The 27,896-nt window shown below is 44.7% G+C and overlaps 1 protein-coding gene and 1 non-coding gene across 8 annotated transcripts in view; both read left to right on the forward strand.

The window, feature by feature from the left end:
* Positions 1–1,048: 1,048 nt before the first annotated feature.
* Positions 1,049–1,155, forward strand: LOC112670236 (U6 spliceosomal RNA). Its single transcript, XR_003142819.1, has one exon. It is a non-coding gene; the product is annotated as a U6 spliceosomal RNA (small nuclear RNA).
* Positions 1,156–8,069: 6,914 nt separating this feature from the next.
* FBXO25 (F-box protein 25) overlaps positions 8,070–27,896 on the forward strand; it is a 63,317-nt gene continuing 43,490 nt past the window's right edge. The window contains exons 1-2 of one of the 7 annotated variants that reach the window (XM_025463225.3): positions 8,070–8,217; positions 24,773–24,913. In XM_025463225.3, the coding sequence (XP_025319010.1) occupies positions 24,780–24,913 (134 nt within the window). In that variant the 5' untranslated portion in view covers positions 8,070–8,217; positions 24,773–24,779. Of the gene's footprint in view, positions 8,218–16,640; positions 16,754–17,434; positions 17,592–24,772; positions 24,914–27,896 lie in introns of those variants that run through there. The other 6 variants (XM_049101137.1, XM_025463222.3, XM_049101136.1 and 3 more) reach the window with 6 other exon arrangements.

The raw sequence follows: 27,896 nt of genomic DNA on the forward strand, positions 1-27,896 counted from the left end.
TAAAATCTTTAAACAACATCAACATAAAGTCTCATCCTTATTCACATGGTGGTAACTGGTTTGGTATGTTTTCTTTCTATATTTTTACTCCTTTTTAAAAAATGTTAGGTACTTCCATGTATCCATTATATAAAATTGCATTTTGAAGGTGTTACTTTCAGGACAGGGCACCATGCTATGTGTATTATTCTGCTTTTCCTCTTTCACACGATGTTAACCATTTAAAAAGTCCTATGTTGCCTATCTTTTGTCCTACCAGTTTTTGGTTGGTCACATTTAGGCTTTTATTCATTTTCTATGTAACCAAGGGTCTTGTTTAATGGGATTTCTGAATATGGAACTCCACTCTCTTACCTTCTATATGGAATGTGCCCAGTTTCCCCACGGACTTGGGACACCACCTCCGTGGGATCACCAAATTCCCAAATACATCACATGCCATATGTGACTCTACCTGTATAATGTGTTTGCTTTCTCTTAAATTAATTTTTTTTTATTCAGGAAAAGTTTTAGCTATTATTTCTTCATAAACTTTTTAAAACCTTATATTACAGAACATTTTAAACATACCAGAGTCAGTGACCTCCTGTGTGCATACTGCCCAGTTTCAAGGATTATAGGTTCATGCCTTCCTCCTGGTTTCCACCACCCCCCCCATTCTTCTGTTGCAAATTCCAGGTATAATATCATTCCAGACATTTCTTAAGCTGCTTTTCCACACATATTCTTCCGTATATGCTGTAGAACCATATATGCTTTGGAACTTAGAACCTAGGTTCCCCATGTATTTCAATGGAATTTGGATTTAATTTTCATTGAATATATATATTTTGGAGAATTCACATAAAATACTGAATCTTCCTTATCCATGCAATTGACATTTCTCACCATTTACTTAATGTTTCTTTTATATCTTTCAATAAGTGACAGTTTTCTATAGGAACTTCATGACCTCCATGAAGTGAGATTTTGCTGTAGTGACAAACGAATGACACATTTCCAATCGCATTTCCCATCTGGTCTTTGCACTTGTAAAGAAAATACTATGGTGCTCGCTTCGGCAGCACATATACTAAAATTGGAATGATACAGAGAGGATTAGCATGGCCCCAGCGCAAGGATGACATGCAAATTCATGAAGCTTTCCATATTTTTGGTTTGAGTGGGAAGAAGGGGCATGGATTCATCCAGATGTCTCAGTCTCTGACCTGTTCCAAATCCCTGCCCCTCACATTATCACTCTGCATTTTCTTTTCCCTTAAAAAAAATACTTTGAACTTTGTGCATTGCTCTTGATCTCTGCAATCTTTTTTTTTTTTAAATATTCTTGGGAGAGAGGTAATTTATTTTTTATTTTTTTATGATAGTCACAGAGAGAGAGAGAGAGAGAGAGAGAGAGAGGTAGAGACACAAGTAGAGGGAGAAGCAGGCCCCATGCACCGGGAGCCTGACGTGGGATTCGATCCCCGGTCTCCAGGATCACGCCCTGGGCCAAAGGCAGGCGCCAAACCTCTGTGCCACCCAGGGATCCCCTGATCTCTGCAATCTTGCTGAACTTTTACTAATCTCAGTAGTGTATGCATAAATTGTCTTGGATTTTCTATGTGGACAATGGCATCGTCTGCAGGAACATGAGAGTCTGTTCTACCTTCTTCCCTACAGTGCTTGCTGTTCTTGCTTTTTGGCTGAGAAGAGTAGTATTAAACGGCAGCCTGGTTTTGTTCCTGTCACGGTTGGTTGTGTAGGCTCTCCCTCTGCCTCGTGTCTTTTTCCTGCCTGATGGTTTGAGGTGTTTCCAGGGCCTTCACTTAGCCCCAGGCTGATTTCTACCTGCTTAGTATTGATCTTTGAAGGAGGCACTACTGAAGCCTTAAGCCTTAAGACCAGTGGGAGGGAGCAGGACAGCAGAACCAGCCGCAGAAAGGCCACCAAGTTCAGGGGGGCTGTGGCAACCTCCCTTCCCCTAGCCACTTGCTGTTGGGCAAACTCTCAGTTGAAATGTTGGATTCACCTTAGTTGTACCTCCCACCGTGGAGATGGCGATGGCCCTGCCTGCTTCCTGTTGGAGGGCCCATCAGCCTGGATACCCACCTGGCCCCACCACTGGGACAGAACTTGTCTCTGGGGCAAAGATGAGCCTTCTCTCAGATTGGGTGGGGTGGCCCGAGCGAACTGATGTTTGGGTTTGCCCTCAAACCTCATCTCTGGTGTGTCACGGGTCCTCAAGTAATCTACGTCTTTCCCTTTCATTCCTGATCTTGCTCTTGGGCCTGCTGTGTCCTGGAAAAGCCAAGGAGGGGAAGGCGGCCCTGGGGTTTGGAAACCTTGGGCACTCTTACTTCATGAGCACCTTCCCATCCCTAAACCTGTCACCAAGCATTTCTGGGTATGAGAAAGCCTCTGATTCACATGACTGCAAAATTCAACTGAACGTACAATTGTATGAGAAGTCCCCAGGAGTCTGCTTTTTCCCACTGTCACCTTAGGACATTTAAACAATTAATAGTTCACTGGTAGAGAAATAAGCCATGTATAAGCAGTAAGTTTCTCAGTTAGAAAACAAGCCATTAGAGGAAAAATATTTTTAAAAGAGAAGAAATAGTGGGTGAGCCGAGTTTTCTTTCTCAGCTGGTCGATGAATGGCTATATGGCAACCCAGCAGTAGGCTACGATTTTCAAATAAGACCTAGGATTCAAGAAAATGCAGTCCTCAATTTAGTACTATTAAGGGTCATCAAAAAAAGTCTTTGAACAATAGAAAAGTTTCATTAACTCCTGTGTGGTTGGAAATCACTGATCAAGAAAGAGAAAGAATAAAAACTCTAATTAAAAACGTCAATTAGGAATTAAGTTACATTAGTCAGGTGAATTTATAGGTACTGTGTAAGTGCTAATGGAAATGGGAAGAACCTTTATAAAGCACATTAGGTGGTAAAACTTGAGTAGGGTGGGGTTGGGAAAACATCCCAACAAAATTGTTGTGTCTTCTAGTTGGAACATGGGAGTAATTGATGTGCCCCTCTCAGTACCTTAACTGTCAATAACAGTAGAGGTAACAATAAAAACCAGTGGGCATCAATAGGACTTGGAGACCAAGCTGGCTGATCCTAAAGCTGTAGATGACAGTGCTTGGCTAGAGCCAAGATGGGGAAGGAAGAGGCAATAGCAAAACTCTGGAGGCTGGGCTGTTCCTGTGGTGGATGTGCCCTAATGTGCCTAAAATGTGCCCTAGCTTCATGGATGAGGGAGATGTAGGTTTTAAGATTGGCCTCCCCTTGTTTGGATTTCATAGTTCCAAGTAACTTGATAATAACTTGGTTTTCCATGTAACTGCTTTAGGAAGAACATGCACCGTTCATGCTGATATAGGTACATCAGTCTGCATGGTAAAAATTATCCAACTTACTACAGAATAATAAACTGGCTGGTTTATAATGTGAAAAAAAAAAAAAAAAAGACCTAGGATTCAGTCTCTGCTCGTGTTATCTACTGGTTGTTCCTATAAGCTCTGGCTTCCAGAGGGCAGCTCTCCAGTAAGAGCTGAGATGGTTATCATCCCAGTAGTCACAGTTGACTTATTCATTAAAGTGCTAATTGCCACACATCCAAGATTCTGGATCCTGCTTGACCTTCAACGTTTTGTTCCCGTGGGAATCTCCTCAGACTGTTCCAAGAAAGTGGAGACAGTGTTGGGAGTTCCTTGCTCCTATCTCAAAGGCCCCGGTGACCTGCTTGGGGTATGGGGAGTGGGCACCACGGCTCCCTGTCTCCTCCCAGAGGTGGGTGATTTAGTGCCTTTATTTCAGGGTCAGCAAACTTAGTAATGTTTCTCTCTCTAGAAACAGATTGTTTGCTCCTGACAACTTGTTATTACTGTTGAAATGGACCTCAACTTAGGGTCGAATATCCCTGTGGTGGTACCTGATGGTCACTGGGTGTGAGGAGTAAGGACCCCATGCCCGGTCCATGTGCACCACATGTGGTATGGACAGACTCAGCACAAGGATTGAGCCCACCCCCTCAGGATAATCCGTTGCTCAGCCTCTACTCAATTTGTGTTTCTATTTTCTTCTTCAAAGGTTTAAATGACATTTATATAAACCACACCGACACATTTTTTCAAAACCAGTTTCCCTCCTTCCCTATCCCAGAAAGTTGTAGTTCCTGGCAGAGATCCTTGGGTGACATTCGTGCTGTGGTATCAGCATGAACATGGCTGACAATGGTGGTGAGAAGAATGAGAAGTGTGAGGTTCAGGGGTTCATGCACCTGCTCACCATGCCCTGCTTTACATCTGAGGACAAGTGACATCAGCACACACAACTGAAGTAGGGAGGTACCACTGTTATCCTTGTTTTACAATGGAGGAAGCCGCGGTCCACCTGGTCACAGAACCGACCTAGGGGTTGTGACTTGAACGCTTGCTCTTGTCACCACCACACCCTGGGTGATGGCTGCTGATGGGAAGTCAGAAGCTGTTGGGTTGATCTTGCCATCCAATGAGGCTCAGTGGTCAGACATCAGTTTGGTGGCACGCTCACTGTATAGTGCACCTCCTGCTGCCCATCATCTGCTATTAATCTCCAGATGGTCAAGCCTTCGTTCAATGGGTGACCTATTCTTCCAGTCACTTGTTCAACAGATATTTGCAGAGCACCTGCTAAGAGCAGGTTCTAAGACTTTGAAGCTCCAGCGGGAACAGAACAGAAGCATATGCCCTTGGAGAAGGTATAGCCCACCTCGGACACGTGGACTATGGGACAGTGACCTTGTCCCATGTCTAATAACTAAAAGGTTATAAGTAAGATAACCACTAAAAGGGAAGAGTCTGTGGGAAGCCTGCTCCAGGCTGTGACGTTGTATGGCATTCTTGTGTATCTCAACGCCTGTATTTATTTTGGGAGCTGTGTGGCACCAACAGGAAACATACACTTATAGATATTGAGTAAACTGTGCAGGGCGCAGGGTGGGTGCCCCATGGAGCTGGGAGCACGGAATTGGCAGCTGATGTGAGGATCTGGGACAGCCCTGCCTCAATGGAAGGTGTCAGACCCGTCACAGCAATGTTCTCTGCCCTCCTCCCTACTCTGGGTCGTGGGCAGGACCATTGCTGTCATGAAGATCAGTAACCCATCTGTGCTTGGGGGAATAGGGCCCCAGAGATTTCCAATGCCTCATGCCCAGAAACAGTGATATGTTAGGTTATATGGGGGAGGAAAAGCAAGATATTTGGGCTGCCAGTCAGCTGACTGTGAGGTGGGACATTAGCCTGGGTTATCCATGTGGGCCTCACATAATTACAGGGTCCTTTCAAGCCGAAGGTAGGAGAGAGCCAGGACCCCAGGATCATGACCTGAGCCGAAGGCAGACACTCAACCACTGAGCCACACAGGTGTCCCTCCTTATTAAGCTTTCTTTAGAGAGATCAGATGTGTAGCAAAGACTCATTGCCATTCCCTTCGGCAAAATATGCCATGTAATTGCCCAGATGGGCGTGTGGTCTTCTATCTTAACCTGGACGGAGTGAATACGAGAAGTTCCATTCAGCTCTCTCTCTTTCTCATCTTCTTGGGAGAACAGAGCACAGAAGGAATGTCAAAGCCACAAGTTATATTACCTAGGACCCACCTCTGGAAGATGGAAGACCACAGACAACTCTTGTGTGCAACATTCCTGGCATGGCCCGGCCATAGGGTTTTATTTTTTTTTCTTATTTTTGCACATTTCTTAACCAAAATGCTGTCTGAAATACTATCATTTTCCTCCTGGCACAGTGGGAAGTACTCTGGAAGTTGACAATGGGTTGAGCGTACAGGGATAATTTAATAGTTTGCTTCAGAGACTGTGTTCGTGGTGAGCCCGGCAGCATTTGCTGGAGAAGTCCTCTTGTTTGGTGTCAGAAACCAACACGGTTAATAGGTGTCAAGCAAATGTTTCCCATGCACACAGCAGTGTTTACAGAGTAGAGCCAGTAGCGTTTTGAGTTTGTTCCTCCTGTGTACACATTTTGGCGCCCACCCCGGGCCAAGTTCCAGAATGTGGTAACATCTGAGTCAATGAAGCTTTGCTCCACCAACATTCATGGCTTAATCACTCTGTGCCCGATTCTCTTTTATGTCTCCTGCAGAAGGTCAAGTACGGGAGTACTTGTCTGTCTTCATGGAGTCTCCAGTTCAGACCACAGAGGTGGTCCTAGGCCCCGCTGGACCCGGGAACGCTGCCCTGTGTGAAGGCTCCCTCAGAGGTCACCCTGTTGCCCAGCAGCGACATCCCAGCTGCATGCTGTCTGTTGTCCATCTGGATGTGGTCTTTGGGAAAATGTGTTTTCAGGTCCTCTGCCCATATTTTTTTTCAAGTTTTTTTTTTAATTTTTTTAATTTTTTATTTATTTACGATAGTCACACACACAGAGAGAGAGAGAGGCAGAGACACGGGCAGAGGGAGAAGCAGGCTCCATGCACCGGGAGCCCGATGTGGGATTCGATCCTGGGTCTCCAGGATCACGCCTTGGGCCAAAGACAGGCGCTAAACCACTGCGCCACCAAGGGATCCCAAGTTTTTTGTTTTAAGATTTTAGTTATTCATGAGAGACATTGAGAGAGGCAGAGACACAGGCAGAAGGAGAAGCAGGGGGAGAAGCAGGCTCCATGTATGGCGCCCGAAGTGGGACTTGATCCTGGGTCTCCAGGATCAGCCCTGGGCTGAAGGCGGCGCTAAACCGCTGAGCCACCCAGGCTGCCCCCTCTGCCCATTTTTTATTCAGACTGACTTCTTTACATTTGAGTTGTGCAAGTTCTTCATATATTTTGGTTCTTTCTTTAAATGATTTTTTTTTTGTATTTTGGTTCTTAACATCTTATCAGATAAGTGATTTACAGTTTTTTTCTGTTCAATAAATTGCCTTTATTTTATTGATGTTTCCTTTGCTGAGCAGGAGCTTTGTAGTTTGCTGTAGTCCCACTGGTTGATTTTGGCTTTCTGCCTATGGTTTCCTCTAGGGGGTTTATGGTTTCAGGTCTCATGTTCATATTTTTAATCCATTGAGTTAATTTTTGTGTGTGGTATAAGGTAATGCTCCAGTGCCCCTATTTATTAGAGAGACTGTCCTTTCTCCATTTTATACTCCTGGCTTATCTTAAACTAATCGACCATAGATGTGTGGACTTTTTTCTGGGATATCTACTGTTCTGTTGATCTACATGTCATGATCTAGGTGTCTACATCTACAGACACGTAGATCACAAAACTGTAGTTTTGTGATACAGTTGAAGTCAGGGGGCATGATGCCTCCAGCTGTGTTTCTCTTCCTCAAGATTGCTTTGGCAAACCAATATTTAATGTTCTACAGTTATATAAAAGAAGTAAGGAGAATGTTGTCTCAGTCCATTCGGGCTGCTATAAAATCATGCCACAGACTAAGTGGCTTCTAAACAACAGAAATTTATTTCTTTTAGTTTCAGAAGTTGAGCAGCCCAAGATCAAAATACCAGCATGGGGAGGTGAGGACCCTCTTCCTGGTTCACAGCAGCACCTTCTCACTGTGTTCTCACCTGGTAGAAGGGAACAAGGGAGCTCCCTGCAGCCTATTCTATTAATTTGTTTTTAAAGATTTTATTTAGTTATTAGAGAGAGAGCGAGAGCACAGTAGGCAGAGTGGCAGGTGGAGGGAGAGGGAGAAGCAGATTCCCCACTGAGCAGGGAGCCCGATGTGGGGCTCCATCCCAGGACCCTGGGATCATGACCTGAGTTGAAAGTAGATGCTTCACTGACTGAGCCACCCAGGGGCCCTTGGAGCCTATTTTATAGTGCAGTAATTGCATTCACGAGAGCTCCACCCTCATGACTTCACACCTTCCAAAGGCCCCACCTACTAGCATCATTATATTGGGCGTTAGGATCTCAACATAGGAATTTGAGGAGACACGGATATTCACATTATATTCATGTCAAACTTAAGTACATAAGCAACAAAGTCTGTAAATCTCTTCATTTATCAACGCTCGTGGTATGTTCTTTCAGTTATATTGTGACATCAATAGAATCTTTTGGCCTGGAATGACAACAGGTATATTTAACATTGTTTGCATTGGAAATGTGTTTCATTCATTTGCTTGCTCATTCATTTATTTAACAAGTATCTGTTAGATGTCCACTCCTTATCAGGCACAGCCTAGGAGCTTGGGATACATCTGTGAACAAGAGGCCAACATTTCTCTGGTAAAGCTTACATGTTAGGGGTAATTAATAAGTAGAACATACAGTAAATTAAATGGTACAAAAATAGGGCAGTGTGAGGGGGTTTCTGGGTATTTGGGGGAGGTTGTAATTTTAACTAAAATATTGAGGGTAAGTCTAATGAGGAGGTGATATTTGAGCAAAGATTTGGTAAGGTGAGGAAGCCATTATTTATAAATGTGTGATACTTGGAAGTTAAAGCACCCTCCAGCTGGGAATTACCTGTTCTCCTACCAACTTGTCCACTCAGTTGCAGTTTTTGCAAGACACAACACAGTGTAGACACTGTCTACAGGCCAATTTTCTTTCCAGCCCAGGATAATAAAAGGTAAAGCAAGAGGTGACTTGACTTGTAATAGCATGAATGACAGTAAACCTTTGTCTCTTTCTTTCAGAGTTTGATAGCTCTAGACACGTGGTAGCACAATTGTCCTTCAGGCAGAGAAGAGTCATCTGTGCAAAATGTTTTTTCCTTAAGATTCTTCTTTAAAATACATGCCATTTTCCATGGACCCATGAGGTTGGCTGACTCATAATGCAAGCAGAATATTTTCTGTCAGTGTGATTTTTCTCCTGGTGGGGAAATACAATATCTAGAAATAGTAATCTTCCTGACTTGCACTTATTTACTTCCTTGTATGTGGCTTTGCACTACTTGGATTGAACATCCATATTGCCTTAAAAAGAATGTAGAATTGAAAAGCAGAACAAAGCATAAATGTCTGACTTCTGCTGTAGCCAGTCTACATGAGTCAGTGTAATCAACACACAGAAATGAAGCTAATGTCTTTATACTGTGATGCATCATTTGCACCACTTGACTGAGTCACTCAAGCAGAGTGGCCATACTGACCCTTTGGGACTTCCATGAGTATCTGTCTACATGGTACCCATGGGTCCTAGAGCAGAAAGACCTCACCTATGCCTAAATCTCATCAAGGTCAACGAATGACTCACCTGTGACCTTCCAATTACCATGCCCTGGACATGTGGAAGTACCTCCTCCAATAAGAGAGGCCAAAGCATTTTACAACCTCGTGGGTAATAGTAATTTAGAAGAAAAATACCCCCCCATCCCCAGGCTTGAGTGGGATAGATAATACCCATCTGGAGTTTAGTTGAAGACATTTGATTTTGGTTCTGAAATTTCTCTGCCTTCTAGTTCTCACAGGAAAGTTGATAGTTAATTCTATTAGATTCATGCAGAAACATTCACATTTTAATTGTCTTTTATTTTCTTAAAAGGAGGACTTTAGAAGGCTTTAATCTGTTCTAAGTGCTCTACACAGTTCCCTCCTAGAAGTTTAAACTTTTGTAGGTTTTTTTTTTTAATAGATTTTATTTATTTACTCATGAGAGACAGAGAGAGAGAGGCAGAGACATAGGCAGAGGGAGAAGCAGGCTCCCTGAGGGAAGCCTAATGTGGGATTCGATCCCAGGACCCCAGGATCATGACCTGAGCCAAAGGCAAATGCTCAACCGTTGAGCCACGCAGGTGCCCCACCTCTACCTCTGCATGCATGGATTACAACATTGCTGCCAGCTTTCTGTGCCTTCTTTTCTCAAATTTCCTAAACATGAATTAATAGGATTTAATTTGCCAGAATGCTGAAAGTGTCTCATAGCTGAACTTCTAATAGCTAAGTAGATTAACTCATTTCCATATGGCCAGAGGGAATCCTTCACCCATTAACTGATAAAGGAACACCCCAAAACAGTAACTATCATCATTAGTATTCTCCTTATCCCAGAGGAATGCACTTAATCACATATTAGGACAAGGGTCTCCTGGTTATTTGACAACTGGACAAACAGGTTATAACCAATGCACATGTGTGTATTGTTGCTTGTATTTAGCTCTGTAGCTGCATTTACTACATTCTCTTTACTTCTTCATGTGGATCTGAGATCCTGCCCTTTTACCACAGCCTTCAAGACCCCCATGAGTGTTTCTCATAGGGCAGCTTTTCTATTTATATATATTTTTCAGTTTTTGTTTATTTGGAAATATCTCAGCCTCTCCATCTTTGAAGAGTAATCTGGTTGGGAATAGATTTCTTGGTTAACACTCTTACTTTCAGCACTTTGAATATGTGCTCTCACTGCTTCCTGGCCTCTATGGTTTCTGATGAGAAATCAGCTGTTAGTCTCCTATCTTTTGTACGGCTTTTCTCTTGCTGCTTTTAAGAGTGTCTGGTTTTGGCTTTTGACAGTTTAATCATTATGTGTGTCTAAGGATGACTATCTTTTGAATTTATCCCACTTGGGGATAAAACTTGCATATTGAGATTCTTGGATATGTAGATTAATGTTTTCCATCAAATTTGGGAAATTTAGGGGATGCCTAAATTTGGGTGGTTTAGTCGGGTAAGCATCTGCCTTTGGCTTAGATCATGATCCCATGGTCCTGGGATTGAGCCCCGCATCAGACTCCTTGCTCAGTGGGGAATCTGCTTCCCCCTCTCACTCCCCCTGCTTTCTCTTTCTCTCTCTCTTATTGTCTCTCTCAAATAAACAAATAAAATCTTTGAAAAAAAAAACTGGGAAATTTAGACTTCTCAAATATTATTATTTTTTCAAATATTCTCTCTTTTTTTTTCTTCCTTCTTCTTTCCTATTATGCATATATTGGTACACTTCATGATGTCTCACAGGTCCCTGAGACTTTGTTCACTGTTCTTCTCTCTCTCACTCTTTTTTGCAGCCAGGAGTAGGCACATGATTGAGATACAAGTAGAAATGTTGTGTGGGACTTTCAGAAAATTGTTTTAGGAGTATCCATATATGCCTTTCTTCTTTCCTTCTTTCTTCCTCTTACCTAGAATGTAGATATAATGGCTGGAGCTCCAGTAACTACCTTGGACATGAGTTAACCTTAAGGACGGAGACCATCTAAGGACATTCGGGTGGCTCAGTGGTTGAGTGTCTGCCTTTGGTTAAGGGCATGATCCCAAGGTCCTTGGATTGAGGCCGGCATTGGGTTCCCCACAGGGAGCCTGCTTCTCCCTATACCTGTCTCTGCCTCTCTCTCTGTGTCTCTCATGAATAAATAAATAAAATCTTAAGAAAAAAAAAAAAAAAGGATGGAGACCATCCTCGTCAGGAGTGCTCAGCTCCTCTGCTGACAGATGACCTCCCATCCCTCATAGCTTCTTGCTGGGCCACCAGTGCCCTTGCTGTTCTGCTTGTGTAATTCCCCTTAATAGACTTTGCTCATCCATTAGGGCTGCACCTTTCTGCTCCTCCTGGGAGGATATAGTCAGTCAACCCCCATAAAGCAGAAGGACAGAGTGATGATGGCAAGAGACCAGGGTGACCTAAAGTGACTGGAAGTCTGGAGCTGTTGGGGATCCAGCCCAGTGAGTGCCCAGACATGCTGTTGTTAAAGGCTGCAGGCACCTTAGCCATTATACTGAATACATGTTGGTCTAGCATTTGGACATAGGGAGAAACACCTAGAGATTTCAGGTTCGGATGACAGCAGACACAGAAACCCATCTCTTGTGTTGGGGAAAGAAAGCCGTGTTTGTGGTAGGAGGCTTGATTTCAGTGTGGGTTCTATTCCCCCCACACCTGCATGGGAGTCATGGAGACGTGGGCCTTATCTACAAGGACGGGTTAGGTTCCCTAGTCAAGATGTCTCTCCATTCTAAGGATCTATTTATTGTTAGTTTATTTCATTATTCAGATCTGATGTAATGCAACACAGAAACACCAGCACATGCGGCCTTGGAGATCATCTCAGGTGACATGCTAACATCAGCACCATATTTGAAGGGATTCTAAAGACTGGACCCATTGCAGTGTTTCAGCAATGGTTGCATTGTGTAGATCAAGTAGTTCCAGCTATAATTGGTGCCAGTTTGTTACATTTCTCTCTCCCCTCTCCACAGTTAGATTTGCAGGGCTCTAGCAATGTAGAGTCCTTGCCTTCAGAGAGCTTGCAGTCTTGATGAAAAACTGAGATTTTTTTTTTTTTTTTAGGTCAGAGGTAGGGCTGCCTTGGGATTTAAATAACTGAGGAGTTACAAGATATTCTGGTTGTCTAGTGAATGGAAAGGAGCACAAATATGCAGAGGCCTGGGGAAGGTGCTTCTAATCTAGCAGTTACTAGATTAGAAGAGCCAGAAGTCAATTCTGGATCCACTTCCACCTACTGTAGGGTCCTGGCAATATGCTTAGCTTCCTGGAATCCTCGGGGATCTCATCTTCAAGACATAATAGGGCTGACCTTCCAGGTTATTTTGAGCGTAAGTCAAGCAGAGCATTTGGCGCAGAGCCTGGTGTGTGGTGAGTGCTAAGTGAATGTTACTCACTAATATTGTCATTATCAGTGTTGTTGCTACATAAAGACACGGGAGTTGACCCACGTCTTAAAAAACAGGGTCATGTGGACAGGCCAAGTACAACGTGGGACCCCATGCACATGCTCCCTTCAAGTTGTGGATAAAGTTTCAAGTTACTGGAGCTGGGAGATACTTAGAAATCTATCATCCCTATTTCTAGGTTGGAGTATCTGCTCTCCAGGATTTACCATTAGAGGGAAGTGAGTATGTCTCTAAGAGATGTTACAAAAATGTCACCCTGTGGGATTCTGTACTCAGTTATGAAACAATGCTTCTTATCTCTCACTTGCCAAAGTGAATTTTAGTATCTTCTTTGGACTCTGCTGGGTTACAAAGATTTCTTTGTACCTATGACTCCCTATAAACATTACTACCCATTTATGCAACTGCTTTGCCCCTTTCTTGTGTTTTTTTTTTAAAAAGATTTTATTTATTTATTTATGAGAGACACAGAGAGAAAGGCAGAGACATAGGCAGAGGGAGAAGTAGGCTCCATGCAGGGAGCCCGATGTGGGTCTCAATCCCCAGACAGCCAAAAGTAGACGCTCAACCACTGAGCCATCCAGCCGTCCCTCTTGTGTTCTTTTGAATTGTGATTTAAATCTTGGATTGTCCTTTAACAGTTCTGAAGTATACTTCCTTATTCACAGAGCACACGCTTCTAGATGTCAACGAAGGTTTCTACATTTTCTGCATTTCTCACAACTCTTAATATGATTCTGGGTATGGGTAAGCACTGAACACAGTTGTTGGTTTGATTTTTTTTTTTTTGAATTCAATACGTTGCATACAATTTGACTAGGAATATGTCAGAGAAAAAATATGTTCCCAAAGTAAAAAATACATACTGGCCTATTGAGGTGTAACACAGAGTGAAATGGGAAATCAGATTTAACACGTTCAGATTCTTGCCCCAAACAACAGTTAACATTTCCATAGTCCCAGAAATTTGCCTCTGTCCCTTCCCTTTGCCCCAGAAGCCACTACTGACAGGATTTCTATCACCACATGTTAATTTTGTCTATTCTAGAATTTCACATGAACAAATCCTATGAATCCTACAGTACATAGTTTTTGGTGTCTGCATTCTTTTCACTAAGACAATATTCATGATTATCATCTGTGTTGTTACATGCAACAGTATTTAAAAAATTTTTTTAAAAATTTATTTACCCATGAGAGACACAGAGAAAGAGAGGCAGAGACACAGGCAGAGGGAGAAGCAGGCTCCATGCAAGGAGCCCAACGTGGGACTCGATCACGCTCTGGGCTGCCCCCATGTAGCAGTATTATATGTATTTTAATACAAGGGAGTAGTACTCCATTACTCAAATGTGCCACAGTTTGTTAATTTTGTTAATATACTTTTTTGGGGATAGATCTCTATGTTGTTCTCCTAACGACTGCTATGAGTGCAGTGCTACTACTCTGTGTGCTTTTTGTGAACATGTTTGAATTAGCTTTGATAAATACCTAGAGGTGGAATACGTGGGGCCATATGTATTAATGTAAATATGTCTATAAGCAGGATTCTAGGTAGCCTGGCATTTTACATGTAGACTGGCTCACTGTCTAAAACATGCAGGAAAAATAGAAGGAAATAAAGTTCACTGGATGCATGGATACAAAACTTAATATATTTAATATTCCTGATAGCCTGAGAGGTAGATTGTGGTAACTGCACTTCCAGGCGAGAAACCAAGCCCAAAGGTTGTAATTGCCCAAGGTTGCCTGTCTAGGCATCTAGATGATGGTCCCAAGTCTGTTGAACTCCCACGTTTGTGTTCTAGCTCCAGAATCGTGCCCACTTGGGCAGTGGGGTCAGCCTGGCTGTGGCATCATACTAGGCTGAACATACAGGTTTTTGAAGCTGAATGAGAGTTTGTGGGGTTGCAAACAGGTTACTACCTGGATCAAACCTGTTTGAAGGTATGTTTTGTTTGTCAAGTACAGAGCTTCAGAAGCTGGTGGATGAGACACCTCTGGGTGGCTCTGTTGTCTTCATGTTGTCTTCATGTCTTCATCCATTCTGATGTCTCACACTTACCATGTGCTCCTGCCTCCAGCTTAGTTTACAATCCCAAAATTTCATTCTAATCCCTACTTGAAATATAAAGAGACTTGGCACTAAGACAAAACAAATAAGCAAACAAAAAGATGGGCTGAGCCTGAGTCTTGCCTCAGCCCATGTGACTTTCCAGTGCCTTCCTGGAGGCCTCTCTGTCAGAGGGGCTTGTTTCTGCCCCTGAATTCCCTTCTCATTTTGTACCTCCTTGTACTCCTCATCACGCTGTTTTCTCACTGCGTATTTGCCGTCCTCTATCTGCATTAACTTGTGAGCTCCTGACAACTGGAGATTTCAAGTGTGTATTCAGAGCATCTCCTGGTGTTTAGCATGTAGCCTGCATGACACAGACTCTGGGGACACTGTACATTACCCTGCCAGCTCTATATCAAGTCAATTGGGCTTTCTTTTGGTGATGCAGCTTGGTTTTTGTTACTTTGGCCTTATTGCTGTGTGGAAAGCTGAATTAGTCTTCACATGTTGCATAGAAATTCCACTACATAGAAGTGTTGCAGAGAGGGTGTGATGAAGAAAGACCATTCCCTGAGCTCTGAGGGATTACATCACGCTCGTGCCAAGAGGCTCAGGGATGTTTACCCTGTTCTGTGCAGCGGCTGGGGAGGTCAGGGAGATGGCTGTGTACTGCACTTCAGGAAGCAAAGGGGGCGGCCTGTGCTGGCCATCACCCCGGGCCCCCAGGGAGGCATGGAGGCACCCACACTACCTGTGACCAGTGACTGCCTGGCTTCCTGCTAGGAGAGACACTATCCTAGGGGAGGGACTGCAATCAACTTCAGTGTTCCCACAGCCTGGGATATTATCAGAATTGGGTTATTTTAAAGCAAACAAAGAAATGTGAGGTTTCCCTTCATCTTGAATGGATTTGTTAGATGGACTGAGTGCCTGTCCAATTTTGGATAAGTAGGCACCTTTTCCCAGGTCACTTTCCCCACACTGAGCACCCTCCTGCATATGCTCCTCCACAAACCCCAGGCATACCTGAACTTCATAGGAGCAATCCTCCTTGACAGCTTTTACTAGGTGGACTACGGTTACTTTGTCTCCTCTCAATCCACCAGTGGAATTCCTTCAGGAGTTAAGTGGATGTTGGCAAATTAGGCTAAATTTAATACTCTTCTTATGGCCCCCATAATGGTGCAGTGGGTGGCAATATCTACCAAAATTTCATATGCAGTTATCCCTACACAGCAATTCCAATTATAGTAATTTACTAGCAAATACACCACTACAATTTTTAAAATAAACAGAAAAACCATACATAGTTATTCATTGGGCATTATTTCTTTTGGCAAAATATTGTAAAGAACTTAAATGCCCATCCATGGAGAGTATTTTTAAAGGCTATGATATAGCCACCTAATGGAATCATCTGCAGCTGTGAAAGGGAGTGGGGGAAGGAGGATGGCAGTTCTTAAATTGGGGATGTAAGCAATATTGCTGTCTTGCATCCATAATCACACATACATTATTTTAAAAGTATGTGGTCAAAGAATGCTATTATAACAAGCACATTAGAAATAATTTAATTTTTTAAAACTTATTTTGGCTTTTTTGGCATTTTTTATTGGAGTTCGATTTGCCAATATATAACACGTAGTGCTCATCCTATCAAGTGCTCCCCTCAGTGCCCATCACCCAGTCACCCCATCCCCCTGCCCACCTCCCCTTCCACTACCCCTTGTTCGTTTCTCAGAGTTAGGAGTCTCTCATGTCCTGTCACCCTCACTGATATTTCCCACTCATTTAGAAATAATTTTAATAATATTTTTCCAAATGCAAATACCTACTATATGCTCCCTGCAATGTGTTCCAAATATACTTCATAAAGAAAAATACTAAGATCAAATACTTATACATTGCTCACTAGGCACTAGGCATGGTTTCATTTATTTATTTTTTATCTATTTTTAAAAGATTTTTATTTATTCATGAGAGACACAGAAATGCAGAGAGGCAGGCTGAAGGAGAAGCAGGTCTCTGTGGGGAGCCTGATCTGGGACTTGATCAGGGACTGGGACAGGATCCGAGAATCCCAGCCTGAGCTGAAGGCAGACACTCAACCACTGAGCCACCCAAGGGCCCTCAGGTATGGTTTTAGATATTTTTGCATCTGCCCGCATTGGATTCTTAAAAACCCCCGTTTCACTTATGGGGAAGAGGAGGCGGAGGCTGCGTCAGGCCTCCCTTCCTTCCCGCAGCATCTCAGCATCCCCCCCCGCAAGCTGGCCTGCAGCCCCGAGCTCGGCCACCTGACCCGCTGATCCCCCTCTCCCCTTCCCGACCGCTGACACCCTCCTTCTCAGTCCCTGATGGAAGAAGCGCGCACGTGCGAGCTGATCCGCAGGTGTTTCCCGGCTTCTGGGACTGAACGATCGGATCCTCTAAGCTGTAGATAACCGGAAAATGCTCGCTCCCTAAGGTTAAGGACTAAGCTAACGGGGCGCACGGAACTGCACACGGGGGCACATGTTCACCGCCTTCCCGAGGCTCGGGTTGTTTCGGGGAGCAGCGAGGGGGCTGGAGCACACTGCGATCCGCGGCCTCGAGCGGTGACCCCCGCAGCGGCCGCCGCAGGCACGTAGGCAGGAGGCGGGCCCCCCCCCCCAGCCAGGACACCGCCCCGCAGCACGCCTGCGCGTTCCGAGCCCCCCCCGCCCCGCCGCAGCCGCATCCACTGGGCACGCGCAGGAAGGAGGCGGCGCGGAGTCCACTGCGCATGTGCACGCCTCGGCCTCGGGGAGCCGGGTAGCAACACGGCCACGCGGAGCCGCACCTGCCAATCAGCGCGGCCCGGGGCGGGGCTTCGGGTCTGCGCTCCCCGGTAGGCGGCGGGCGACTTCCGGCAATAAACCTCCGCTCGGCGGTCAGGTGGGGACCCAGGGCGTCCGCGCTCCCGGCGGGGACTGAGGCAGCGCGCGCTCCAGGTGGGGACGGACCCCTCTCCCCCACCCAGCCCTCCCCGCGCCAGGTAGGGTCGGGGGCCCTGGGCACGCCGGGGGGCGGAGGCGCTGCTCAGCCGCCCTCGCCGCCTGCCCTCGGCCGCCGCCCACTCCCGCGCGCCCGCGACCCCCCGCCCCTGGCCTCCCGCGCCGCGGGCGCTTCCTCGGGGTCTGCGCGGCCCCCGACGTTGCCCGGCGCCTCCCGCCTGCGCGCCCGCGGCCCCAGGCCCTTCCTCCCGGGGACACCTGCCGCCTCCGCCCTGCGGTCCGCGCCCCACCTGCCCCCCAGCACCCCCGTCCCGGTCCTCGGCCGCGCCCCACCTGCCCCCGGCACCCCCGTCCCCGGTCCTCGGCCGCGCCCCACCTGCTGCCCAGCCCCCGTCCCCGGTCCTCGTCCGCGCCCCACCTGCCCCCTGGCACCCCCGACCTCAGTCCGCGCCCCACCTGCCCCCCGGCACCCCCGACCCCGGTCCTCGTCCGCGCCCCACCTGCCCCCGGCACCCCCGTCCCCGGTCCTCGTCCGCGCCCCACCTGCTGCCCAGCCCCCGTCCCCGGTCCTCGTCCGCGCCCCACCTGCCCCCCGGCACCCCCGACCCCGGTCCTCGGCCGCGCCCCACCTGCCCCCCCAGCACCCCCGTCCTGGTCCTCGTCCGCGCCCCACCTGCTGCCCAGCCCCCGTCCCCGGTCCTCGTCCGCGCCCCACCTGCCCCCCGGCACCCCCGACCCCGGTCCTCGGCCGCGCCCCACCTGCCCCCCCAGCACCCCCGTCCTGGTCCTCGTCCGCGCCCCACCTGCTGCCCAGCCCCCGTCCCCGGTCCTCGTCCGCGCCCCACGTGCGCCCCAGCACCCCCGTCCCCGGTCCTCGTCCGCGCCCCACCTGCCCCCCGGCACCCCCGACCCCGGTCCTCGTCCGTGCCCCCCGGCACCCCCGTCCCCGGTCCGCGCCCCACCTGCCCCCCGGCACCCCCGTCCCGGTCCTCGTCCGCGCCCCACCTGCTCCCCAGCCCCCTCCTGTCCCCCGTCCTAGTCTGCCCCACCTGCCCCCCCCTCCCCCCCCGTCCCGGTCCCCGCCCGTGCTTCACCTGCCCTGCCCTCCTGTCATCGTCCACGGCTCCAGCATCCTCCCCGCACCTGGTCCTCTGTCCCCAGCCCTTGTGCATGGTTTCAGCATCCCCCCAAACCTGTCCCTCGGTCCCCAGTCTTTGTCCAAAGTTCCAGTATCCCCCCAAAACCTGTCCCTCGATCTCCAGTTCTCGTCCACAGCTCCAGCATCCTCCTCAAACCTGGCTCTGGGTCCCCAGGCCTTCTCCAAGGCTCAGCATCTTCACTGAGGCTGCTTCCCTGAGCTGGCAGCTGATGCCTTGGCTGTACATCCTTCTCTTCACCATCAATTCGCTTTCACCCTTCGTTACAGGGTTCCACTACTCTCAGTGGGCCTATTCAACTCATTTTGAAAACTCAGGCATCTAAAGAATCCTTACTTTTCTCTGTGAAGTCCTCTTTTCTTGCCTCTTCCAAATCTGTATTCTCCAGCCCTAACCATAAGACACATTTTCTCATTTTCTCATAAGAATTCATGCTCCTCAAATGGCATTTTCCCCTCTTTATTTCCTGGTCTCTGTTTCTCTGAAGCATCTGTGACCACCTCTCAGAATTTGCAGAAAGTTCCATTTCTGATGATCAGCCATCAGTTCACTGCCTCTTGACATTTTCTGGTGATCAAGTTCCTCTGCACTTACAAACCATATTCACATTTGACCCTAAGTTATTTGGAAATCTTGTAAGGATAAGAAAGCAGTAAAAGATCAGATGCTTATGAAATTGGGGACCAGTCTTTCTTATCACAGAACGATAAAAGTTTTCTCAATTTATGTTGAAACATAAGCAAGAAGAGGAAAAGACAGTGGTTTGCCAGCTATTTTTGCTGAACACCAAACTGCCTTACTATTATCTACATTGTCACTTCTTGTGTGGGTGGGTATATGGTGCACAGCATTAACTTGAACTCTGCGCTTAAAGCTGTTATTGTCTGGAAGGAACCAATATAGGTACCACTTGCGTTTCCTTGTCCTCTTACTTAAACAGCAAAATACATGAAGCCTTTTAAAATTTATTAGAGTGTGTTTCTTGGGATGTTTTCCTTAGTGTTTTTATGTTTAGATTCGTCATTACTTTAGACTACATCTGGTGACTTAATGTAACAAGGTATCACTTAAAAAAAAAACAAACAAAACCTCACAACTTTATGACCCGTTCTTTTCACAGGGTGCTCATGAATTGCTATTGTTAAAAGTATAGTGACAGAGCAGGGGCCCTGGACTGACCATCCAGAAATGGGATTCCCAGCTCCGCCACACCCTGTGCATCAGTTTCTTTTATAAAATGGAGAATTAAGGCTGTGAAAGGGGGATGGTGACATTTTCTGTCTTTCAGGGCAGTGTGGGGCTGAGATAGGACAGGTACCATGTGTGATACATATGTGCTAGGATCATCAGCTAAGAAATGCATCTTGTTGAGGGAAGACATTTCTTGGTTCTGCATCTCTCCTGTTGTGAGTTCCTTTGGCTTGGGGAAGTCCCGTATTTCTGCAGGATTCCACCCCAATCTCCTGCCACAAGAAGAAGAGATTAAGGGAAGATTTGTAAGAGTTTAGCCCCATGTGCTCTCTGACATCAGTTAGCATGAAGTGTGGGTAAAATTGCCAACCATACCAGCTATTTCTCAACTGAGTAGCCACCCTCTGAGTAGTTGGTCTTACGTGCTTGATTTTCAGGAGTCAGTTTATGTTTTAAAATATTTTATTTACTTCAGGCAGAGAGAGAGAGAATATGGGGTGGGGTGGGTGGCAGAGGGAGAAAGACTTCCCTGCTGAGCAGGGAGCCAGACATGGGGTTCCATCCCAGGTCCCTGAGATCCTGACCTGAGGTGAAGGCAGATGAGTAATGGACTGAGCCACCCAGGTGCCCCTGCTTTTATTTTTGTGTTTGAAGTTTTTCAAAACAAATGTGATTTTAAAGTTCATAAAGTTATAGCAACTCAGGTCTTTTAGCAGGGCAGATAAATACATTTCCATAAAAAGTGATGGGTTGTTTGTTATTCTGAAAGTGTAGTAATATTTCCAATCTGCAAATTTAGATGTCTCAGGTTGGGAGTATTTTTGAAAATTTGATACCAGGCCTTTCAGATTACGCCGTGTCTTGTTTTTCTTTTCTTCTTGTGTTTTCCTGATGGCTTTTTCTTACTGTTTATAGTAACTTCTAGAGTCTGCCTTCGTTTGTGAACTGTATAGGATTGATTATACTTTAAAATAAAGCTCCATTGTGATCCAAAGAGCATATGTCAAGTCTGTGGAATACACATGCTAAAACAAAATGAATCTTCTCCTCCGTGTTGAAGATAAAAACCCTTGAAAATGGGCTTTTAAGTTTCCCTGGTCCATGGGGCTGCACTTCATTCCTGCCACTCCATATAAATACAAACCAAGCACCTGAAATGTCAGGCTAACCATGTTCAGTTCTCACAGAAGGAGTTGCAAAAGAGTTGGTTATCTTACTCAAAACACCAAGCTGATTCTTAACTTCACAGTGAAAACTACTTAAATGTTACAGGAGTAGCTTGTGGGGCCTGAATAGAACTGTATTAAGTGGTGAGTGGGCATAGTGCTTACCTAGACAGGCCAATGTTTGTGCATCTTCAAGTGTTAAGACAAGTTTGTTAGCTGAGGAGTTGGCAGGAGGTTTCTGTCGCCTGAAGACTTGTGCTTTCTGCCTCCCGTTCACCCCACAATCCCTGGCAGGTTATTCTCAAAATAGCACTGCTCATATCACTGTGTTGCCCCAAAACATAATTATTTGGAGAATAAAGTCTAAGCGGCCTTGATACTGAAGTTTTCTGTGATCTGGCTTCTGGTCACCTTTCCAACCTACCTGTCAACCTTCCCAAAGATTTCTCTATTTCAGCCAACCAATTCTGTTCATTCTCAAAGGTGTCACATGTATTCCCAGTTTTGTATGTTTTTTTTTTTTTTACCCACCATTTCTATGATTGGTATTTTTTCCCCTTGTCTTTCCATGTAATTGAGATCTAACCGTGCTTTAAGGCCAAGGTGATGCCCTGGTTTTTCCTCAGAGGTCCCAAATGATTTGCTTTTTACTGAATTTCTTTTTTTTTTTTTCTTTCTGAATTTCTTTTAGTTATTCTCTTTACCACTCATTCAGTACATACATAATATATTTTTGTTTTAGATATATTTACATATATTATTTGTGTGAATTTTCTCATTTGCTGTTATCTTTTTATTTTATTTTTTTCAAATTTTTATTTAAAGATTTTTTTAAACAAATTATTTATTCATGAGACACAGAGAGAGGCAGAGACATAGAGGGAGAAGCAGACTCCTTGGAAGGAGCCCAATGTGAGACTCAATCCCAGACCCCAGGATCATGCCCTGAACTGAAGGCAGATATTCAACCCCTGAGTCACCAGGACTCCCATCAAATTTGTATTTAAATTGTAGTTAACATACAGTATAATACTGGTTTCAGGAGTAGAATTTAGTGATTCATCACTTGCACATAATGCTCAGTGCTCATTACAGGTGCCCTCCCTCATGCCCATCACCCATCTGCTCCCCCCCGCCCCCAACTCAGCAATTGCACTACTGGTATTTACCCAAAGGATACAAAAATACAGATTTGAAGGGGTTTGTGCTTCCTGATATTTCTAGCACTATTATCAATAGTAGCCAAATTACAGAAACAGCCCAAATGTCCATCCACTGATGAATGGATAAAGAAGATGTGGCTGTTGTCTATTTAGTTCTTCGACTAGATAGTACATCTTTAGGGAGGGATTACATAGCATAATAACACATCTGGCCTGTGTTTAACTTTGTCGTTGGAGTAATCTATATTTGGTGTGTTTAGCAGTATTCTGAATAGTTGCCACTTTTTTTAAATATAAGTTTTTCTGAATCCACCATATATGATACCGAGAGGTACTTTGGCAGCCATCAGCAGTGGTCCTCACAGACATTTTTCTCTCGTATATGTTTTATGAGACTACCCTGTGAGCAGCATCTGCTCTATCCTGGTATGCACTTGCCTTCTTTGGGAGGATTGGATACTATGGGAGACAGTTTTATTAGATACCTATGCAGTGACCAGGTGTGGTTGTAGCTTCTGCATTTTAGGGTGATTGGTAATTTGAAACAAGTCTGTAAGATGATACTTATAAAAACAGTGCTGAGATTTAAATAATGATTTTTAAGGATCTTCTAAAATAATTTGAATGAATGAATATGTGGCTGTTAAAGATGTGGTCTTATTGGGAATCCAAGTGTAGCAGGGTTTAGAGATCCTCTTGGTTTATGGGAAGATGAGTTCATCATATATTTTACTTTAAGGAAATGAGCACTTAGAGTTGGCCCAGAAATACTGTTGAAGACTTAGAATTTCCTTCTAACTTGTCTGTTTTAAGGCAGTATAAATGTCTACCTAATAGCCTATTTTTTGTTAGTTATAATTAATATAGTTGGGAGATTATATTTGAAAACTTCTGTCTCTCAAGTACTCTGTTAGAAATACTCCACATTAGGGAAATACTCCAAGTCTACTTTGGATGTGAGATTAATATAACACATTACTCTATTGAAACTATTTTTGGTTGAGTTATCCTCTACCTTTTTGTGACTAAATCAACTACATACTGTTTCAATTCTTACTGTACTAGCTTGTTGATAGTATTTTACTCTCTGTCAATCATTTCTTTCTTAAAATACATTCATCTCTTGATTTCCTACTTCCTCTCTCAAGCTCTTTGGCTCTTCTTTTCTTTTCTTTTTTCTTTTTTTTTTTTTTGGCTCTTCTTTTCAATTCCCTTTCTTGGCCCATATATATCTGCTTGTCCCTTAACTGTCATTGTCTCTTAGAGTTTTTTCCTTGGCTCTATGTGTTCTCTGTTGTGGTATCATTCCTCTGGCTTTGGTTCCTAGCTGAATGCTGAGGATTTCCTGGTCTTGTTGTCTAGCCTTAGTCTTCTCTCTTCTGAACGGTGGATGTGTATATGCATTCATTCTCTCTGTGTTTACTGAGTTCCCTTGTGTGCCTGGCATTGTTAGAAAATACATGTACCCATCACCCACAGATCTGGGGTTGAAGCTAAGCATTGTATTTTATAAAAGCTTCCAAGACTGTACTGTTAGCGCACAGCAAGGGTTGTAAACCACTGAGCAAGAGGTACCACTCAAGGCAGTAGAAGAGCTAGTATTGGGTGTCTTGCTTTCACTAAATTGTAAGCTCTATGAAGGTAATAATATCTGTGTTGTCAGTTTTCAAGGTCATAATTTTTACACAAGGATTCTTATATGTGGATTCCAGTATAGTGCTTATCACCATGGGTTCGACAAATCTAACAGGCCCTCCAAAACTGAAATCGGTGTCTCTTTGGTGCCAGAAACTAAAATCTGGCCACCTGTGGTTTCCCTGCACACATGCAGCCAGTCTGCATGCTTGCTCCTTGCCCCTTGGGCCTTTCCTTGGGGGAACAGAGAACATGGTGGCTGGCTCCTTGGAATCCTGAGAGAGCCAGACAGTGTGTGAGATAGAAGTCCTTGACTGCTCTTGACTATGCCTCCTGAGTGCTTCTAGAATCTACCCTCTCTAGTCCTGCTGCAGAGACTCCAACCTTCTGGGGGCCAGTGTTCAGAAGCTGCCAGCCCTAACGACTCCTCTTGCCTCCAGGTGCCACCCTGCCAATGCCAGCTTCCATCCTCACAGTGTGACCTGGAGCCATTTGTAAAGATTGAATTGAATCACTTGCCTGCCGAGGCTCCTTTTTTGGGCCCCTTGTTGCCCTCAGAGCAGAGTCTAGTTCTTTGACATGATCACATCTCCATTCTCACTTCTTAGCACTTCCTGTACCCGCTCTTACGCTGTATGCTTTGACCAAACAGGAGTACATACAGTGTATGCATCATGTTGCTTCTAATTTCTGCTGAGAGTTGTCTCTGTCCATCTTACCCAGGTGCTGTATGAACACCAGTGTCTGCTCAGCATTTAGGGCATATGCAGACATTTATATAGTAAGAACTTTATTCTTTTAAGTTAATGAATAAATGTTCTAAATGACAGGAAACTATATTTGCATATACATTCCTTCTGTTATAGGAGAACTATGCCATTTTTGGGTCAGGACTGGAGATCTCCTGGATGGAGCTGGATCAAAACAGAAGATGGCTGGAAGAGATGTGAATCCTGGAGTCGGGACCTTGACAGAGAGAATAACCCATGTAATGTCAGTCACAGCATGTAAGTTATGGCCAAGCAGAGCCACAGCATTTGCCTGCTTCACATGTGTGATGTTACCTGCTTTGAAGTCCCCACAGTGTGCCATAGCTTGTATTGGCCGAGTTTGCCCATACACAAGGCTGGTGAGAAGCCACATGTTATTTAGCTAAAGCCTCAGCCTAGTACATTGTCTGGAACCTTCCCATAGGAACCTTACAGTGATCTGAGAAGAAGGATTACCATTACCCTCATGTTATAGCTGAGGAACCTCAGGAAATCAAGATCTGGTTTTGGCAGCATATGTCTGAGACCTGTAGTAATAGTGGCTTGCACAAAACAAATCCATTTTTTTCTCTAGAAAGCCTGAGTTGGTGTAGTGACTTTGGTCAGGGATGGAAGGACATTCTGTGTGGTTGCTATGCTATCCCAAGGTGGAGTATTACCCATGGCATCTACATCATGGTCAGTAGGGTGAAAGAGGAGGATACTTGGATCACAGTTGCTCACACCCCATGGGCTGGAGTACTAGATGAAGACAGATTGGGAGTTATCAGATGAAAGTCAGAGATTGCACAAACACAGAAGCATGGTATGATAACTGCCAATCACAAGTGGTGTTTGAACATCTGGAGGTTTAGGAATCTCAAGCCCTCTTGAGTCTAGTAATTGATTTTATATATGTTTTTATTTGGTATTTGCATAATTACCAACTGTATTTTAAACTGATGGGCAATATGATTTTTCTTTATCATTTTATTATTTTTTTCATCATCAGTGTACTTTTTAATCCCCATCACCTGTTTCCCCCATCCCCCACCTATCTCCCTCTGGTGACCCCCAGTATATTCTCTGTAGTTAGGGGTCTCTTGCTTGGTTTGCTTCTCTCTCTTTTTATTCCTCCTTTGCTTGTTTGTTTCTTAAGTTCCACATGTGAGTGAAATCCTATGGTATTTGTCTTTCTCTTACTGACTTATTCCACTTAGCATAATACCCTCCAGTTCCATCCGCATCATTGCAAATGGTAGGATTCATCCTTTCTGATGGCTGAGCAATATTCCATTGTGTATGTATATATATACACCACATCTTCTTTATCCACTCATTTGTTGGTGGACATCGTGGCTCCTTCCACAGTTTGGCTGTTATAGACATTGCTGCTATGAACATTGGGGTCCAGGTGCCCCTTTGAATCACTGCTTGTGTCCTTGGGGGTAAATACCCAGTAGTGTAATTGCTGGGTTGTAGGGTAGTTGTATTTCTGAGGACCCTCCACACTGTTCTCCAGAGTGGCTGTACCAGCTTGCATTCCTACCAACACTATAAGAGGGTTCCCCTTTCTGGACATCCTCACCAACATCTTGTTAATTTTAGCCATTCTGACTGGTATGAGGTGGTATCTCACTGTGGTTTTGATTTGTATTTTCCTATGAGTCATGTTGAACATCTTTTCATATGTCTGTTGGCCATTTATATGTCTTCTTTGGAAAAATGTCTGTTCATGTCTTCTCATTAAAAAAAAAAAAAGATTTATTTATTTTAGAGAATGAGTGCTCGTGCACATGAGTTAGGGTCAGAGGGAAAGAATCTCCAGCAGATTCCCCACTGAGCTTGGAGCCCAACACGGGCTTGATCCCACGACCCTGAGATCATGACCTGAGCCCAAACCAACAACAGTTGGATGCTTAACTGACTGCACCCTCCAGGCACCCCATTCTGCTTGTTGTTCAGTTGCATTATTTGTTGTTTGGGTGTTGAGTTTGATACATTCTTTATAGATTTTGGATACTAACCTTTTATCTGATGTGTCATTTGCAAATAGTCCATCCTGTACATTTTCTTTTACTTTTGTTTTCACCGTACAGAAACTTTTTATTTTGATGTAGTCCCATTAGTTCATTTTTGCTTTAGGCCATCTGATTTTCTGACAGAAATTTAGTAGTGTTAGGCTAGAGATTGCTTTTGCAGTATTTAAATAGAAGTTAATTTATATTTCAGATTATAGTAAAGATAACGTTATATTTATTGAACTCATATTGTGGCATTTCGCTGCCATTCTGAATTTTATTTAATATTCATGGCTGTAAATTTTACATAAGGTTGGTAATTATATATGCTGCTGGTATTAGATGTTATACAGCTGTGAATTTTCAAAGTTATTTTTTGTCTTAGAGTTCTCATAGCAAATTCTTTATTTTTTTAATTTTTTAAAAGATTTTATCTATTTATTCATGACAGACACAGTGAGAGAGAGAGTCAGAGACACAGGCAGAGGGAGAAGCAAGCTCCATGCTGGGAGCCCAACATGGGACTTGATCCCAGGTCTCCAGGATCACACCCTGGGCTGAAGGCGGTGCTAAACCACTGAGCCGCCCAGGCTGCCCTCATAGCAAATTCTTTTTTTTTTTTTTCATAGCAAATTCTTTAAATGTAAACTTGGTTGAATGCATCTAGAAATGTTTGGTGTTTACGTGGACTCCCAGTGACAACTATTCATTGTGGAGGTTCTTGATGTCACTATTCAAGGATGGGTCAATGGGCTATGACGCATCAGAGTGAGAAAGCTATAATGTATGAAGTACCCTGTTGCCACTTCTACACTGAGAGATTCATGTGACTCTGTGGGTTTTTTTCCTGATGTGTCTCCCCTTCATCCCACACATTTTAAGTATCTGAGAACAAACTGTCTTCTGCATACACATAGATGTAGAGAACATAGGTTAGGACTATTTGCTCTGTGTGGTGAACTCCATATCCGCCTGTCTCCCTCACCCTGCCCCATGGACTCTCCTTGCCCACTCCCGTTCAAACTTCTTCCAGAGTCCTTTTGAGTAGCCAGCTTTGCTAACAGGCGCTTCTCTGCACGTAGTGGAAGTACTGACATGCCCTTACTGCCACGGCCGTGTCACCATAACCGTGGACTGCCTGCGTTGGGCAAAGTGGAATGAGAATTAGCTAGTGCTCCGTCCTTTGCAGTATCTGGTGACATCCAGGTGGTCTCTTTCCC

Source organism: Canis lupus, chromosome 25 (genome assembly GCF_003254725.2).
Source record: "Canis lupus dingo isolate Sandy chromosome 25, ASM325472v2, whole genome shotgun sequence".
NCBI classification, from domain to species: Eukaryota; Metazoa; Chordata; class Mammalia; order Carnivora; family Canidae; genus Canis; species Canis lupus.